Source organism: Mauremys mutica, chromosome 18, assembly GCF_020497125.1.
Source record: "Mauremys mutica isolate MM-2020 ecotype Southern chromosome 18, ASM2049712v1, whole genome shotgun sequence".
NCBI lineage: Eukaryota > Metazoa > Chordata > Testudines > Geoemydidae > Mauremys > Mauremys mutica.
In genome coordinates this window covers 26,841,447-26,860,238 of record NC_059089.1, presented here as the reverse complement: position 1 = coordinate 26,860,238, position 18,792 = coordinate 26,841,447, and the positions used below count along the sequence as shown (strand labels likewise).

General features: G+C 45.5%; 1 protein-coding gene across 6 annotated transcripts in view; it reads left to right on the top strand.

Annotated features, from left to right (window-relative positions):
* Nucleotides 1–18,792, top strand: part of NR6A1 (nuclear receptor subfamily 6 group A member 1) — a 192,944-nt gene that overhangs the window by 156,309 nt on the left and 17,843 nt on the right. For all 6 annotated transcript variants that reach the window (XM_044992926.1, XM_044992925.1, XM_044992927.1 and 3 more), the window contains 2 exons: nucleotides 6,621–6,851; nucleotides 16,729–16,784. In XM_044992926.1, coding sequence (XP_044848861.1) covers nucleotides 6,621–6,851; nucleotides 16,729–16,784 — 287 coding nt within the window. The remainder of the gene's footprint in view (nucleotides 1–6,620; nucleotides 6,852–16,728; nucleotides 16,785–18,792) is intronic.

The following is an 18,792-nucleotide window of genomic DNA, read 5'->3' as shown; positions in this document are numbered from 1 at the left end:
TGGTCACGAAACATACTTGTTTGCTGTTATGTACAATGAAATGGCAAATCATATTTCTTTATTCACTGTAAACACTATTTAGAAAACAAATTTCACTTGCACCTGTTTCCAATTCCAGTTGAGCCACCCCCATTTGAGTCATTAATTTCAGGGTCTTAGCAACACAATCGAAGAGATGGTGACTTTTTATGTGAAGAGGCTCCTACTTACAGGAGACTTATATTTCTCTAATTCAGTTAAAAAGATTCATAGAATCATAGAATCTCAGGGTTGGAAGGGACCTCAGGAGGTCATCTAGTCCAACCCCCTGCTCAAAGCAGGACCAAACCCAACTAAATCATCCCAGCCAGGGCTTTGTCAAGCCTGACCTTAAAAACCTCTAAGGAAGGAGATTCCACTACCTCCCTAGGTAACCCATTCCAGTTCTTCACCACCCTACTAGTGAAAAAGTTTTTCCTAATATCCAACCTAAACCTCCCCCTCTGCAACTTGAGACTATTACTCCTTGTTCTGTCATCTTCTACCACTGAGAACAGTCTAGATCCATCCTCTTTGGAACCCCCTTTCAGGTAGTTGAAAGCAGCTATCAAATCCCCCCTCATTCTTCTCTTCTGCAGACTAAACAATCCCAGTTCCCTCAGCCTCTCCTCATAAGTCATGTGCTCCAACCCCCTAATCATTTTTGTTGCCCTCCGCTGGACTCTCTCCAATTTATCCACATCCTTCTTGTAGTGTGGGGCCCAAAACTGGACACAGTACTCCAAATGAGGCCTCACCAGTGCTGAGTAGAGGGGAATGATCACATCCCTCGATCTGCTGGCAATGCCCCTACTTATACAACCCAAAATGCCATTAGCCTTCTTGGCAACAAGGGCACACTGTTGACTCATATTCAGCTTTTCGTCCACCGTAACCCCTAGGTCCTTTTCTGCAGAACTGCTGCCCAGCCATTCGGTCCCTAGTCTGTAGCAGTGCATGGGATTCTTCCGTCCTAAGTGCAGGACTCTGCACTTGTCCTTGTTGAACCTCATCATATTTCTTTTGGCCCAATCCTCTAATTTGTCTAGGTCCCTCTGTATCCTATCCCTACCCTCCAGCGTATCAACCACTCCTCCCAGTTTAGCGTCATCTGCAAACTTGCTAAGGGTGCAGTCCACACCAAACCGGCCCCAGCACCGACCCTTGGGGCACTCCACTTGATACCGGCTGCCAACTAGACATGGAACCATTGATCACTATTCTCTGAATATTTTACACTTGCTCAGACTGAAGGTTGATGTGATTAAATTATAATTTGAAAATGGTAACAGTTTAAACATACTCAGTTCAATGCTGTACTTCCTCTCTGAACATACTTGAATAACATCTATTTTTTAAATTCAGTTTGTGTATAACAAAAAATTGTAATGATTAAAAATACGTTGTGTACATGATTTGCATGGGATGACAAGAGTTAAAGCATATTTGGCCCTGGTAGGGCCCTTCTGTAGAAAAAGGCTTTACATATAAGTTGATAGAATTATTTTAAGTACAACCGACTTCTAATGTGAAGCAAGATTTAGGTCTAACTGTGTAGATACAAGATAATGAGAATACATCTAGGTTAACAGTCAGTTGCTTTAGCCATCATTTACTTTATTTTCCTTTCAGTTTGACATCTCTGTCTATGAAAATTACTACATGCCCACTGCGATCCTTCCTGAGCCATGCATCAGCCCTATTCTGTCTCAGTGGGAACATTACCGTCTTAAGATACCAAATTTAATATGACAGCTCCTATTGCTGGGAGTAGTACAATTTACATTTTTTCATCCAAAAGCCTCTCATTAAGATTTGTAAAGGGAATTGGCTGGATTTTTTTCTTTGTGTCTTAACCTTATCATTTGTATTATAATGTTGATTTGGATTCTTGTGTGTCAGTTGCACAGCAAAGCTTTTGCTGATACTCCTGGGGTAAAACAGAGAGACACCCCATCTTTCTGGTGTCTCATACCTGCCTGAACAAAACACAAGCTATAACCATTCGTGTTTATATAGCAGAGATCAATGTGTATCTGTTAGCCAAATTCTCTCTGCTTTCGCTCTCGGATCATGTCTGTTGACTTAGAGCAAAGCTTTCCATGTGAAAGTCCAATTTGGCTTCTGCCAGCCACCTCCAACTCATTCACACGGATTTATTTCCGCCTTATGGAAACCTGAACTCCGAAGCAAGTCTGTCGTGCTTGCCAAGCTACCCACTTCACCCCAGGCATGGTTCTGCATACGCCGGTTGCCCTGTGCACAGTAGTGCTGCTGTTTGCACTCAGTCTGTGCTGTATCGCTTTTCCCCTCCGCCCCGAGTCGAGTGCTATCCTCTCCTCTCACACTAATGTTGAACTAAGGAGGTAGTGCTGCGGCCCTGGCAGTGCTACTAGCACAGTACCTCAGAGAGGAAGAGCAATCTGTAGGAGGAGTAAGACACAGCGTAGTATTTAAATTGATGTGCTAATGCTCCCCAGTGTCGTGCCTCCAGTCTGCATGAGAATCTGGAATCCTCTGAAATCCATCATTGTCAGAATTAATCTCTTATAAACTTGTATTTTCTTCCAAGCTTTGGACAGGTATTGGCATTTTTCTAATATGTGACACATATTTACTGTTAATATCCGATATTGAGCAGAATGTTTAAATGAAAACTAAGATAAAATTGGAAATAAAATATGGATCTTGGAGGTAATACAATATCCATAGACCACATTAGTAAGGAAATGTGTCACTCAAGCCTTTGATCTCAACTCCATTCTTTATTAACTACAGTTAAAAGAAACACATGAAACGGGATCACGGGAAGCCATGAAGTCTCTCATTTTGACACTGAAGTATGGTGATGTAAATTCTGCTGTAATGTTGCATGTGGAATAAAGAAAAATTACATTTTTGTGACATGATTAGGGTATTATAATGAAGGACAGTTATTGCAATGTAAAATAATCACTTTCCAGAATCCAAACTGCAATTTATTTGACAAGCCCTTGTGTAAGTGGGGGAATTGTCCCGCTATTGTATAAGCCAGGAAAGCTTCCCACACTACCCTGGTGGAATTGGTTAGCAAAAGGATCGGAGTCCTCGCTCCCACTCCCTTTACCCAGAGGCCTGCCTGACCTTGAGGACTCCCCTCCCACTCTCCTGTGTGGCAGTGTCCTTGTAATCTTGACAAGGCTGGGCCCAGGATTCCTGGGGGGCTCGACACCTAATCTTGTTGTGGTTACTTAGGACAGGGCAGGCTGCCCGGGCGGGGGGGGGGAAGTGGGGCAATTTGCCCCAGGCCCTGGGCCCTGCAGGGCCCCCCATGAGAATATAGTATTCTATAGTATTGCAACTTTGTTTTATGGAAGGGGCCCCTGAAATTGCTTTGCCCCAGGCCCTCTGAATCCTCTGGGCGGCCCTGGGACAGGGGCTAGGATGTCCCCACTCCAGGGTACTCTCTCCACTCTAGACGCTTCCCTGATCCACTGATCATTGCATATAGTTCAAAGGCAATACAATTTATTAAACAGCAATCAGTTAAAAAAATAAGGAAAAAAGGGTAAGGTTAAAGGAAACCAGTAATCCCACTCTGTGCGCATGGGGAAACCAAAACCAGACCTGTCTGGAGCATAGGGAAGCTCGCAGTCTGTTCCTCACGTGTACTGCAGGCAGGACCGTCCCTAGGGTGGTGCGGGGCCCAAGACCTATCAGCCTGGGGGTGCTCCCCTTGGCTGCGCCCAGGCCCTCCCTCACTCTACCCCTCCCCGCACAGCCCCACACCGCCCTGCCTCTTCCCTTCCCAGTTCCACCCACTCCCCCAGCACTTCCTGACCCCGCGTAACAGCTGATCCACAGCAGGTGGGAGGTGCTGGGAGGGAGGGGGAGGGGCGGGGGAGTGGGAGGTGCTGGGAGGGGGGGCTGCTCCTTGCCCCCCCGCCCACCTACATGCCATTCATCTCCCTACCCCACTTGCCCTCCTGCCTCACCTCCCCACCCGCAGGGCCCCCCAAAGCATGGGGCCTGGGGCAGTTGCCCCAATTCACTGTATCCAAGGGACGGCTCTGTCTGCAGGGATGCTGCAGGTCAAACACTTGCTCTGGCAGTGGCCACACACCCTCAGGCTCTAGGTGGCAGGGCCCTTCTCCCCAGCATCAGCTCATCCGTTGGGTTTATGATTAAGGCCCTACCAAATTCATGGCCATGAAAACCGCATCACGGACTGAAATCTGGTCTCCCCCCGTGAAATCTGGTCTTGTGTGCGTTTCCTTATACAATACAGATTTCATGGGGGAAGACCAGCATTTCTCAATTTGGGGGTCCTGACCCAAAAGGGAGTTGCAGGGGGGTCAAAAGGTTATTTTAGGAGGGTTGCGGTATTGCCATCCTGACTTCTGCACTGACTTCAGAGTTGGGTGGCTGAAGAGCCGTGGCTGTTGGCCGGGTGCCCAGCTCTGAAGGTAGCATCCGCCAGCAGCAGTGCAGAAGTAAAGGTGGCAATATCATACCATGCCGCTCTTACTTCTGTGCTTCTTCCTTCAATGGTGGCAGCCAGAGAGTGACGGGCCCAGCTCTGCAGGCAGCAGTGCAGAAGTAAGGGTGGCAGTGGCAATACCATGCCACCCTTATTTCTGTGCTGCTGCCGGCGGCAGCTGTGCTCAGAGCTGGACTCCTGACCAGCAGCCGCCGCTCTCTAGCTGCCCAGCTCTGAAGGCAGAGCCACTGCCAGCAGCAGCACAGAAGTAAGGGTAGCAGTACCACAACCCCCCCTACAATAACCTTGCAACCCCCCCAACTCCTTTTTGGGTCAGGACCTCTACAATTACAGCACCGAAATTTCAGATTTAAATAGCTGACATCATGAAATTTAGAATTTTAAAATTCCTATGACCATGAAATAGATCAAAATGGTCTGTGAATTTGGTAGGGCCCTAGTTCTGATCCCTCTCCAGGTCTGGCCTGCAAGACTTCTTGGCTTCTCCTGGCACTGGGCCCTCAGCCAGGGTCCCCCTTGTGCTTCCCAGCTGCTCACTGCATCTGGCTCTGGACTGCTCCAGCTCAGCTCCCTAGACTGCTCCTCTGGTTCTCGCTGGCTCTGCTCTCTCCTTAGCTCAGCCCTTCTGGCCAGGCAGTTCCAGCTCACCTGGAGGACGGGACCCCATGCTCCAGACTCCCTTATTGACCTGTCTGCCTTGTTGGCCTGTCCCCATTGGCCCTGGGGATGGTTAGACTCAGGGTCTTGATATCTTATTGGCCCTTCCCCTTTCTTTTGGTACTGGGAGAGGGCCAACCAAAAAACACCCTGAGTTTCAGTAAGCTGCCAACAGTCCCCTTATGTTTGTATAATTTTTTTGTTAAATTAACTTACTGGGTGAATGGAGCACTTCTGTGGGGTTTCTTTTTAAGGCATCTTAGACTTTGCTTTATATTACTTCCTCCTTCTCACCACCAGATCATATTAGAATTATTGCTCTTGATCTCCTCTGAAATCTAAAATTTAAATTAAAATGAAATGCTTTATTTGTTTATTATGGTTGCAAATGGGATTCCTGGAAAGTCTAGATTTAACATATTACTGAAGATTTCAGGCCTGGGAGTGGAAGGAGAAGCCCCAGTATTAGCTGGTAATGAATCACTTCTCGTAATCTGTTATTCTGTTGCCCCTTGGAAACTGAAACTGATGAGAGGCCTAGCTGTTGGATTATTGTGGTCTGGGTGAGGATAATATTAGTGCAGTTAAGAAACCTTCGTTACTTATTTCAACTCCTTTCTTTGCGTTACTTGGGAAGGAGGCCAGCATCTCTCTGCTATGGTATTATCATGGTGCTGGAATCTGGTGATGTAAATGTGATGCAATCTCGCTTGGCCACTTTTTAGGTCATTTATTTATTAGTGGGTAGCAGATGGCAGGGTTAGGGGAAATAGCCAAGTGTCTGTAAGTGTACATGGAAGGGGGAGTGAAAAAGAGCAGGTACTGTGTCTCTCTGCCCTTTTTCTCTCTTGTAGTGTGGTTTTGTTTGTTTGGTTTTTTATTTTTATTTTTTTCATGGAGCAGGTTTGGCACTCCTGTCTCAGATCCTTGTGTGATGCTGAAGTCTGCAGTGGAAGACTGTCAGTTCCTTACAGGAGACACCATGTTTTATATCTCTAATCTAGCCACACCTTCCTTAGGGGCAGTAATGTTACAGAATAATGCTGTGGCTACCCAAGGACAATCTGCTGCTTGGATTTCAAACCATTAGATGCTCATCCTTTCTTGTTAAAGGTCTTCAGTGTCAACACACTTATGCTAAAATCTTCTTGAATATTTAATTTGAAATTAGGCCATTTCTGAGATTGATCTGGGATGTCTTTCCCATGCATACTTCAGCCATATTCTGTAGCTTCTCACTGGTGCTAAGGGTTGCCTTCGTGCTGTCAGGAGTATGCTGTGTGTCTGTATGCCAGGAGCTTCACAAGGCTCTGCTTTGTGGGTGTACAGTGATATAATTTTCATTGTTGTAGGCATGGGGTGCGAGGGTGGAGGCACGCATATCTCACTGAATAAGGAAGGTTTCAGATCATTTATTTTTTCAGGCATGCCATTTTCTGACTACAAAGTGTTGTTTTTCTTCCAGATGACCGGGTTGATCAGCGAACCTGCCTTATCTGTGGAGACAGAGCTACAGGTCTGCACTATGGTATCATCTCCTGTGAAGGCTGCAAAGGGTTTTTCAAAAGGAGCATTTGCAACAAGCGGGTTTACAGATGCAGTCGAGACAAGAACTGTGTCATGTCACGCAAACAGCGAAACAGATGCCAGTATTGCAGGCTGCTCAAGTGCCTCCAGATGGGGATGAATAGGAAAGGTAAAGAGAATTAAGCTTCTTTAATTGTTTAGTGTGCACACACAGGGCAGAACATTGCAGCCAGTTCATCTGTGGACAGAAGCCACCCCTTTCTGTGAGAGGGTAGAAAGATTTCTTCTTTTGTTTGAGTTTTCGATACCTTCAAAACATAAATTTTGGTTTTCTTTAAACAGTCAGTTAAAAACTAACAAGAATATCTCTGTGCTCCCATAGGGGACTGGATGTCTCCTTCACTCATTATTTTGGTTTGGTGCAAAAGACAGTATTGGTTCAGTTTACTAACAGTGTTTGCTGTGCTCTGGGAATCTGTGCTGGATATGGACAGTACTTGTCAAACTATTCAACTGACCTGCCTTGACACTGATGTATCACTTTGTCATTGCTAGTGACACTACACACTGGTGTCTGATTGAGGAGGCACTTTCATTTTAACTCCCAGTTTTCAGGAGTTTATCATGTTCCCCAAATTACTTTTCTGGGGTGAAAGTTTTCAAACCTTCTCATTTTCGAGGTACATTTTTGAGAGAATATTATCTTATTTGACCACTCAAAGGGTGAGAAACTTGTGATTGCCTATTAACAGAAAAGGCAAATATCAGCATGCTTTTGTGTTATACAGGTAGAGAGGGTTAATCCAGCTCAGGTACCGAATTTCCTCCCTACTTAAATGTAGAGCCCTGCACAGGATCCGCACCCAATCTGCATCCTCCAGGGTCAACCTGCGATCCGACACGCAATCTGCTAGCTGTCTTTTACCTGTATCCGCAGCAGCAAGCCATCTCACAAGGGCTGGGGGTGGGGAGAAGGAGCGAGGAAGAGGCAGCGCAAGGGCGGGGACTGGGGGTAAGGGGCAGAATCTCAAGGCGAAGGGGTGGGGGGGCAGAGGGAAGGGGTGTCGCATCACATGCTGCTCCCGGGGGCTCACGAGCGATGGCACACAGCAGCAGCACTGTGTGTTGCATCACAGTGGGGCGGAGGGGTGGGGAGCCGGATCCCTGCCCGCTCCAATACCCATGGCCAGGGACGGGCCCTGCTGCCCAAGAGCCGGCAGGCCGGACCCAGTGCTGCTGAGCCATGTTATGGTGGGGACTCTGGCGCTGCCCCAGGGGCCCGAGCTGCTGGACAGGAAGCGGCGCAGCGAGTGGGTGCCACTGGCTGCTGGCCCTGAGTGTGCTGTGCCCCCCCGGCTGCCGAAGCCGGGCACTGCAGGCCAGGCGCCACCGGTGAGTAGAGCCCTGTGCGTTTGTATCGGCATCTGATCTACTATCCACAAAAATGGGCTGTGGATATCTGCGGATTTGCAGGGCTCTGCTTTAAATGTCTTTTGTGTTTTCTGTGGGAATACAGTACTCATCTCCTGCCTTCAGCTTTAGGGAAGAGAGGCTAGTGTAGACAAGGCCTGTGTGTGCTGGCTCCAAAACAGTTCTGTCAAAACACTGTGGAGTTGCAATGGGTGGGGGGAAATTGAGAGCTGACACCATTTTAAAAATGGGAATTAAAATTGTTCACCGTGATCAGCTCAATGAGGGTAACAGTGCAGCACTCTCCTTGCATGTTGTCTTTCACTTTTGAAATACATGCCAGCTCGTTTATGCCATGCTAAGGAAACCAGTGTTTGTGCCTCCATTACTAGAATTAGAAAAGTGACTTTTGCTAAGATTGATTTTTAAAACGTAACCAAACATGGCGTTCTAGCAAGGACAAATGTTTTTAGAAAGGGCAGGGGAAGGGATTTTTACTATAGTTACCATTTGTTGGATTACTCCTCCTTGAAACAGCTTTAAATAGCCATTTAAAAAATCCCTAGAGACTACAGAAAGGCCTTGAAAGTTAGGGACAGTAAAAGATTTCACGGACATCAGGAGTGCCTGACTTTTTAATCACAGGCCACAGTTAGACCTTTCCTTAATCATCCCCTAAGAATTTGCCGTTTTACACTTAAAACTTTCTTCATGAGGTGGCTCTCTTGTATCGTAATAGTTCCTGAATAGTCTGCCTCTTTTCTGCCAGGTACAGCTTCACCAGGAAGGGTGATGCAGAGTAGGAGCTCTGCACTTTCAATTTGGGGAGTTCTGTAATATAATCTCCTCCTGTAGATAAAGTGTGGAATACACTGATCAGTTTGAAAATCTGTCACATTATCTTCTAATTTAATCTGATGTGCTTGCCCCTCTAGTGCCGAGGGAAAAATCCATTTGTTTTAGCTCGTGTGGTAGCTCACTGCATTTGTATCATAGAGCTGTTAAAATAATTGTGGAATGGTCACAGAATTTACAGTCCAAAAACTGACAGTCAGTGGAGGGAGAGGAGTTATGGGCAACAGTTTTATAATGGAATATTCACTTTAGACATTGTCTAAAGTAAACTAAAGTAAATCTTGGTTATACTTCCTTTCAGCTGAACACTGACAGAAGCAACTGTTCTAAAATGCCATGCAACATCAGATAATATGGTTGGCATTTTGCTCATGGGTTGACTGGTGTGTGGTTAACTGGGCCATGCAGGGTTTTTGTAATCTAGGGCACATATGATGCTCGCTTTTAATTTAAATAGAAAAGTGCTCTTGTAAAGAAGTTTTTTGATGTGGTTAATTAGCCCATCAAATCCCTGTTTTAACTTGAAAAGGATTGTTTTTACTCTTCCCTGGAATAAAGAACTGATTTTTCAAAACTAACCTTCTTAGTATGCATTTGTGTTCAGTGACACATCAACATCTTGACCATTTAAATCTTGGGAATGTGGCCTCCTAAATTTTAAAAGCAAATTTTTTTTAATTTTTTTTTTTTTAGTTTAGCAACAACAAACAGGAAATTGAGTAGAACTGGGTGAAGCTGTAATATAGTGATTGTTCAGGCTCGCTCCTTTGATATGCATAGCGGGTATTAGGCCTCAGAAGTCAAGTGAGTAGTCATTGTGGGAAAGGCTGCTTCCTGGATTCAGAAGCAGAAATGTCATTTCTTTTAAACCCAGCTATCAGTTCTCCTAAGACTGTTATCACTAATGTGAAAGCCACTCACCAAATTCATTCTTAGATGTTCTTACAGAACATGTTATACAGTCACTAAACCCAGAGCTCCACAAATACTGTTTTATAGTGAAACCCCTATTACAGTAAATGGTGTTTGAGATGAGATGAAAAAAAGATGCCCTGACCATTTGTGCTCATAAAAGATCCCAGGGCATTTTGCTCAGTAGGAACAAGGGTTAGTCCTGGCTAAATTTAAACTTGGAGAATGTTATGTTCTGAATGATCAAAACTCCACAGGGTTGGAGAAATGGTCAGTTCACTCTCCTGGTTGGTGTGCTTTGCCTCCTACCTTCTCATAGATGTTACAGTGCTGAGTCTATCAGTGAGAGGCCCTTGCCACACCAGAAATGCACTACCTTCCCCTAGCAGTTGTCAAAGACATCATCAAAACTATACAGGAATCTGTTCTTTAAATACCGACCCTCAAAAGTTTAAACCTCCATTGCTCCTTGAGCGGCTGATGGGGGATTACTGTGAAGTGATGCAGGCCTCATTCCTTTTAGCTCCCACTTCATTCCAAGTCTCTGCCCTGCAATGGGCAATGGAATCCCAGTTTTCAGTGGGCTCTGGTAAACTGCAGGAATCCTTTAATCTGCCTTTGTACATAGGGAGACACCCAAGGTGTGACTGGGCTGTTGAGTGTCCCATGTTATCCACTGGAGGTTACAAAGACTGGGAGCATTTGCCTATGTTATAAGTTAGCTAATGTAAACTTATCATTTATGTTCCAAGGATTCTATATTTGAAACTATTTTTATTACAAGAATTCATGTGTGTTTTTTCTGGTTCAGAAAGCATCTAAAAACAATCTTTACAAAGTATGACCTGTAGTAAAGGTCTTCAGAGAGAGTTAGAATTCGAAGCACTTTGATCATGGCCCATGTGGCTTTCTGTGTTATTGCATGTACTTATTCCATTCTCTTGATTTTTTTTTCCTTTCTCCAGTTTAATTGTTGGATCCCCCGGCCTTATAACTGTCATCCTTGTAATAGGCCCTTCTATTTAGATACTTTTCCCACTCATTAGATTATGGGCAGAGTTGTTAGTTACACAGACAGAAGGTTTTCCAGTTGTGGCATTATGTGGGCGTAGTTGCCTTCATTTGTGATCTGCACAAAGGTACTGATCGATATCCTTCAGGGTTTTATTCTAAATGGTAAGTCTCAATATTTGAAGGCTTTAGCTGCTGTTCATTCGGAAGGCAACAGCGACATCTCGTGGCCACTGCTCTGGCATACCACATTGAAATACAGACTAGTTTTCCTTTCTTTCCTTCCTTCTCCTGGGAAACTCCATTAATTAATCTACTTGAAGAGCAAAGTCAAATAGTCAGGGCTTTTTCTGCAAATGAAAACCAGATGTTCTCTTAGAATGGTAAAAAGAGGGTAACTGGTAACAACATTATTTATAGCTGTTTACGACACTCCAGGCTGGATGGTTTTTCAGTTGTGTGTTTAAAAAAATAAATTTAATTAAACTTGGGGGGAGGGTATTTCAAACAAGACCTGTGTAACTTATCAAATCACCATGTTCAAAGATAATTGTGGCTCAGCTGTGTTGTTATATGGCTGTTGGATGGACAGGAAAGTTGCTCATCTTTTTACCCCGGTAGATACCAAGGTTAAAGCATAATTCCGTAGTGGCCAGAAAAGAAGTTATAGCATGATTGGACCACAAATATACTTCACAACCATGTTTAAATGTATATTTTTGTAGGGTCGGCAGGCCTCTTGGCATTCACTTGATCATTGCCTGTTAGGTTCACTCCCTCTGAGACACCTCGCATTGGCCAATGTTGGCAGACAGAATACCAGGCTGGATGGACCTTTGGTCTGACCCAGTATGGCCGTTCTTATGTGTTCAGCTTACAACTTGCCGTTTCTCTCCTGAAGAGCCTTTGACAGTGCCTCGTAACCAAGACAGGTAGTGCGGGAATGCTTGGAGAGCAGCCTGTTCTTCACCATGCATTTTTTAGCTTGTAAGTCATGAAAGAAATGTTACACAGGTTAACAGAAAGGTCCCCAACATGTGAACCATCACCAAACATCACTTCTACAGGCATAGGCTAGTTACTCCTTGTGAAGTGCTACCAGTTCTGTAACAACAATCTCTATTAAAAATCCCACTTAAAGCATACTAAATAAATGATGTTTCCAACCATGATTAAAAAAAACCCCTTGAGGCAGGCAAAGCACCTTGTAATTACTATTGCGTAAGGAAAGGGGGAGTCCAAAATAGGGGTGCCAAACAGCAAAAAGGACTGCTGCTTCCAGATGTGCAGCATCTCTCTGAATAAAGTAGTAATGGTAAGTACAAAGTATCACAAGGGCTTGATTTAGCAGCTCTTCTAAGTTAAAATGTCTCTTGTTTAAACCAAGAACAAATGCAAAGGTTTGAAAATGAATGAAATATATTTAGATCATGTAAATCTGGCAGTCAGGTTCTGCACCAGCTGAAATTTATGCAGCACTGTCAGACAGAGCAGCCACCAAAGTTCCATAATTATCTAGCTGTGAGCTGACACAAGCATGGATAACTATTTCAAGATCTGAGGCTGAAATGGCTGTGGCCAAGGAATAGTCCTGTAATCGTAGAGATGACTTAACGTTTGAATTTTAGTGTTTCTCAAAAACTGTAAAAGAAGGCTGAACGAGACCACAGAGTGCATTCCAGGTGCAGCAAACAAAATTTGAATGAAGAACTCAGTTTAAGATTTTCTCTGCTTAAAGTACAACAGACTCCTGTGCATCCTCTCCGAAAATGGTGACTGCACAGTGTTGGCCTGGCAGAAGAAAATATATACAGTGGTATTTTACCCAGCCTCAAAGTGCTGAAAAAAAATCACCAGTGTCCTAAAGGAATACCAAGTAGTGTGGTGCTTGCATCAGCTAGAGCCCTGATCTGGATTACACCTTTGCTATGAAAACCAGATAAGCAAACAAAATGAAGAGAAGATCCAGCTTAGGGTAAGCATTACAGTTCAGTGCTGCAGGTAGACAGAGTAGGCTCAAGAGTACAGGAGGTTGTAGCGGGTGTTTGCTCATTTGGAGACTGTAGTTGTTCTTCTGGTTCCACATGCCTATTTTGAAGGATGGCTGGCAGCTTGTCAAACCAGTTCAGCTGGGAAGTGGGCAGTGCTGGAGTGACACAGCATGCTGTAAAACACAGACCCATGTGTGTGATGCTAGCTCCCAGGCATCCTTCAGGCATTCTGTATTTCATTAACTCAGCCTGGTTTTATGGGGCTGTGGATGGAATCTTCTCTCTCCTGAGCCTAATGAAGAATGCTGCGGCTGCCTCCTTATCTGAATGCCAATCCACAGACTGCCAGACCAGAGGTGATGCCATTTTCTCTGTACAGCTTTGGCTGTGGTAGCTTCTCCCTTGCCTTGTGGTTCAGGCTGCAGGTTGGCCTCTCAAGCCTTGGGAGTCAGGTTGGCTTGACAGCTCAAGCTGAGCCTCAACTTCCACACTATTGTTCTTAGCTCTCTAGCTCAAGCCTCACAAGTGAGAATCTCTCGGCCCTGGCTGCGGGGCCCGCTCTGAGCTGCAGAGTAAACATACCTTGAAGGCATAGCATCTACGAAGTGCTCTGAAGAATGAAAATGTTGGAGAACCTCTGAAACAGTGACTCACCACTGGGAGTCACTAGGCTTCACTGGGATTATTCGTACTGGGGCTGAAGTTTTGTCCTTTTATTTTATTTTTTTACTCCTGCCCCCTTAGGGCTTGGCTACACTTGAGAGTTGCAGCGCTGGTGGAGGCTTTCCAGTGCTGCAACTTAGTAACTGTCCACACCTGCAAGGCACATCCAGCGCTGCAACTCCCTGGCTGCAGTGCTGGCTGTACACCTGGTCTGCTTGGGGTGTAACGAGTGCAGCGCTGGTGATGCAGCGCTGCTCGTCAGGTGTGGCCACACACCAGCGCTGTTATTGGCCTCCAGGGTATTAGGAGATATCCCAGAATGCTTTTAACTGAATTACTCTTTGTTTTGTTATGCAGCCTCTCTTTGTTTTGTTGTGAACTCAGGGGCTCTGGGGCTCAGGGAGCTGCTTATCTAAAAAACAAACTCAGCTCCTGTTTGCTGTGATCAATCTGTAAATGAGATAACCTCTGTGAATGAGGCAGGCAGGGGGATGAGTGTTTGCTTGACTAGAGAAACAGCTGCTTATCTGGTCTGCAGGCTGTTTGCAGTTAAGAGTAAGGAGTCGGGAAAATTTTCTGATTTTGCAAGGCAGGGAGCTGATACACAGTGTCGGCTCCAAAAATCCACACTCTCTCTCTCCCCCGCTCCCTGTCACACTCCACCCCACCCCCCTCTTTTGAAAAGCATGTTGCTGCCACTTGAACGCTGGGATAGCTGCCCATAATGCATCACTCCCAACAGCGCTGCAAATGTGGCCACACTGCAGCGCTGGTAGCTGTGAGTGTGGCCACACACCAGCGCTTTCCCTACACAGCTGTACGACCAGCGCTGTAACTCCCAGCGCTGCAACTCTCAAGTGTAGCCAAGCCCTTAGTGTGCACTGCTGCATGAATCATTCATCAGCCCCTGCAGAGGGAGAGTGAGGGTACCCCACAGCAGCAAGAGGCTGCTTCGTAGCTGGGATGAGTTGTCTTCCACATCCAGCTGTGTCTACGGTGGGTGGTCAGGAAAGGGATTGTGATCTATGTGACGATTCTCAGGATATTCAAGACTAAGGGTCATCTTGTTTACCCCCCTCCCTCCAGCCTGAGGGAGTCTTGCTTATGCTTAACTGGCTGTCAGGTCCTTGACTGAGCCACCTGTTAGTCACTCAAGCACACTCCTCTGGGCTATGCCAGTTCTTACTTTGCCTTACAATATGTGCACCCCAGTCCTTGAGTCCCTTTGAAGCATTTCCCTGTAATAGTCAGCGACTTATCCACTGAACACTCACAGAAATTCCAGATTTTCTGCCCCAAAGAACAGTGTACACCATAGGTGTAGTTTGACTTCTGTATTTGGGGGGGCAGCACCAATCAGGCCAACAGGGCTGCTCATGTGTAGGTAAATTTCATGCCTGCCTGAAGCTTGCAGTTTGGGGGACAACGCCTCTCCCACCTCCCCAAACTACGCCCATGGTGTACGCACCAGCTTGTATGAGTTGACTCAGGATAAGCACCTTGATCTCAGCACTGAGATAGGTTTTATAGTGAAAACAAGAATGTTTATTATCAAAAAGTCAAGATTCAAGTGATAGTAAGTATGAATAGTGGAAACAAATATGGTTACATGTAAAACACAATCATGGCATGCTTTCTAGAGACTAAAGTTAGCTAACAGTCTAACCTCCTAGCTAAAAAGGTTTATCTCACCCCCAAAGTGCCCTGCAGGGTTTCAATCAAGACTGACAGATTTCATTTTCAAGAATGTAAACACACTGTCCATTTGCTTCCTACATGCAGGATATGGGGATGCCCCTTTTTGTCTTCTACTTGTATTCCCCAGTGTTCACTGTCTGTCCTCAGAGACAGGATAACCACCTGTGGCTTTTCCCTGTGCCCTGTTTCCCTGTTGATTTCACATCTCTCCACTGACTTTGTATGTAAATGAGCGCTAGCTTGCGGTGCTTAATTTGCATGCTAACAGAGACACAGGTGAATAAACACCTCTTGTCTGTTTTTCGCCTCTGCTGGAGACTCAGACCGTTGTATGGGCTCTAGGAGCCTCTTTTCTGTCTAGATATGTAACACCATCCTATGTCAGTACGTACAGCATGTCCCAGGCTTTCCCTAAAGACTTCACGTGACATTCGGTGGTAAACCAGAATGTACCTACCAGAATTAGGGCATTCCTGGAACCTACTTGCCAGCATTAAGGGGTTATTGGATCACAATTTCACAAACTTTAAGAGGGGTTTCATCTGGAAGAATAAGCAGCAGGAGCAGTTGAAATCCTTGGGCACAATGGTCTTTTTCCCATGCAGGATTTCCCTGGTAATAGAAGAAAGAGGGGTTGTGGGAGAACAGAGAAAATGCCAAATAGAGGTGGAACTAGCTCTAAATTGAATACAATTGAGACTTTCTATAAATGGTCTGTGAGCCTTTAAGAAATGCAGCCTCACTATTTTAGAAGCCTTTCAAAGGGCTTCCTCCTTTTGGAACAAAACTGCTTAACTAGTCAGCCAGCCAGGATTTCAAGTCACTGCTTCACATACAGGCAACTTGTATGTAAAGTGTATCCTTTCCATGCTCTGTGGTGTCTCGAGGAGACCTTACTCTGTGCAATAGCAGGGATGGAAGTGTCTTGTCTTTTGCTCTGTCTGCAGCCCCACCACTAGAGGGAATCAGTTACCACTCTGACAGGACCCTGGTTTAATCCAGAGAGGTGTTTGCTATTGGTTTTGTGCACAGCACGTAGGCGTATACATCCAAGTACTAATGAAGGGGGTACACACCCTGCTGTGGAGAACATTGCCACTTCAGCCAGTTCTCATTAGTGGTGCAGTGGGGTGCTTGTGCTTTCCCTTTATCATCTCTTGAGTTTTCAGGCAATTGGTGATGATATGGTACTTTGCATTTCTACGGCACCTTTTACTCGAGGCTCTGCAATGGCTAGATAAATATTACTTACATCTCTGATTGCCCCTGTCAATCAAGTAAGTATTTTTGTGGTTCCCATTGCAAGTGGGAATCTCAGTGCATCCTACACAGCCTCTTCTTCCCCCTGGGAGAAATATACATAAGTTGCCGTATTTAACAGAATAAAACTCAGGTTCAGTGTCTCTGTAGACAACAGGCAATTTCCTGCAGGCCAGGTGTTCTCTGTGTAATAGAATGTGAAAGAATAGTGGTGTTCCTAACCAGCGTTTTGCTCTTTCCTTTCAGCAATCAGAGAAGATGGCATGCCAGGAGGCAGGAACAAAAGCATTGGACCTGTTCAGGTAAGCGTGTTTTCACTTTCCCTAATGCAGTGCTCTTCAGCTTCTGCTCTTTTATTAGCCTTTAATCACGTGACACCAGAGCACATTTATACACAGACACCATCATGCTACTTCTGAAAATGGGGAAGGTGAGCCAGTCATTAAGTCTTCGAAGGGGGGAAAACGTCGCTATCCTGCAGGGAGGCTGCATGTGCTCAGAGCTTCCCCTGACATCATTTCTGCTGCTGCATGAGGTAGTCATGAACAATGCACCCCAGGAAGGGGTGGAGTTGGGTGGCTATGTAGGTGTTTAGGACTGCCTTGAATGTGCTGGATATTTCTCTTTCGGATCTGTGTTGGCTTCTGCACTGCAGAACCCAGGGAGGTTACTTAGCATCTCGAGGCTCTATGCCATGGAAGCAACAAGGCCCAAGATTTAGGCCTGAATTAATTTGGTGACAATCTTCCAGCCAGCCCTGTGTCATTAAGGATGCATTCCATTTAGGCAGCAGATTTGTAAATAAAGCCCTGATCTTGCCTGGCCTCAGAGAGACAAGACATGGCCCCAGTGGGTTACAGGTTATCACCCGGCTGTCATTTTATTCATGTAATTTCTAAACTGCTTCATCAGACTATAGGAAACCTTCTGTCCTTCGTAAGTCAGGACAAACACTTCAATCCCTGCAAAGCTCCCAGTAAATCTTGCAGTGTCCGTACCACAATTTCTTAAGTTGTTGCAAGTGGGGCACCCAATAAATGTCTTCCTGATTGATGAGGCAGCATGTCTGGAGATGTCTTATAAAATGCTAGGTAATTTGGCACAATAGCTTCTGCTGAACAAGTGAGAAATGATAGCTTTTCTTGCTGCAGGCTGGAAAATGGCAATCTTAAAAATACTATTTATTTTAATAAAACAGATAAAGAAAGAGCCTTACATAACATTGTCCATGGCTGTGCATCTATGAAAATCTCTATTCACTCCAGCACAAAACTGGAGTGGACAGGAGGGAAAGGAAATATGGGTTGTATACCAAAAAAAGGAGAGAGAAATATCTGAATAATACTGATCCCTGCCCAGCTGCTGCTTCTGCTGCATCTGGAACATTAATTCCAAATTTCACTGCCTGCGACAATCACCTCTCTGATTTAACTGCATGTGTCTGTAGCGAAATGCTGTGGGCTGTAAGGGAGCAAAATGGTCCAGATCTAGTAATTGCTCTGCAGGTGCTAGTCCGATGTGCATTTCACTGTGTGTATGCAGTGGGTATGCCTGAAGCTGGAGAATTTTGAAAGCAGTGTCCATTGTTCCGCACATGCACCCTGGCTCACCTGGCGCCTCCGACTGAGGAGATAAAGGGTAGGGCAGGTTGACTGCCTATCCGGTTCCTTCTCACCACTGCCTGATCTGGGTTGGATCTCCTGTTTCTGATGTTTCAGCTTTTTTCTTGAGCTGTGAAAGTATATTTAGATATCCCTAAATAGTTTTAGTATTCGAGAGTTTTGAAGTTTTTATCTGTCAGTTTGTGTTTCATAGTTAGCCAGTCTCTCTGACCTGGGGAGCCACCACCCCTTCCCCAGACTTTCTTTGGCTACTGGACTGTTCCCAGGGCTATGGGCTTCAAAATTTGTGCTTCCTGCCTGTGATCCTCCTAAGTCAGTGACAGCAACCAGTGCTGCTTGTACTGCCTTGTGGAAGCCAACATTGCAGCAAGGTGCAGTATCTGCTGTTTGTTCTCCAGCCATACCCTGAAAGGGTGGAACTTCCCCTTAGGAAGCACCTAATGGAAAGGCCCATGAGGCCACTATCAGACTGTGGCTGGGGGATCCATCCTGCTCCCCGTATATTGGCCTGACTCAGCAAGCAGCATGCCTACTTCCATGAGGTCTAAATCAGTAGCAAAGGAGTCTACCCCTACAGATCCCTCAGTGGGGTCTTGTTGGGAGAGGAGGGCGCATTCTCATAAGCAGGAGGCTACGTCTTCCTCCAAATCCACTTCAAAGAAGTCGTATGTGGCCCTCCCTAAACTGA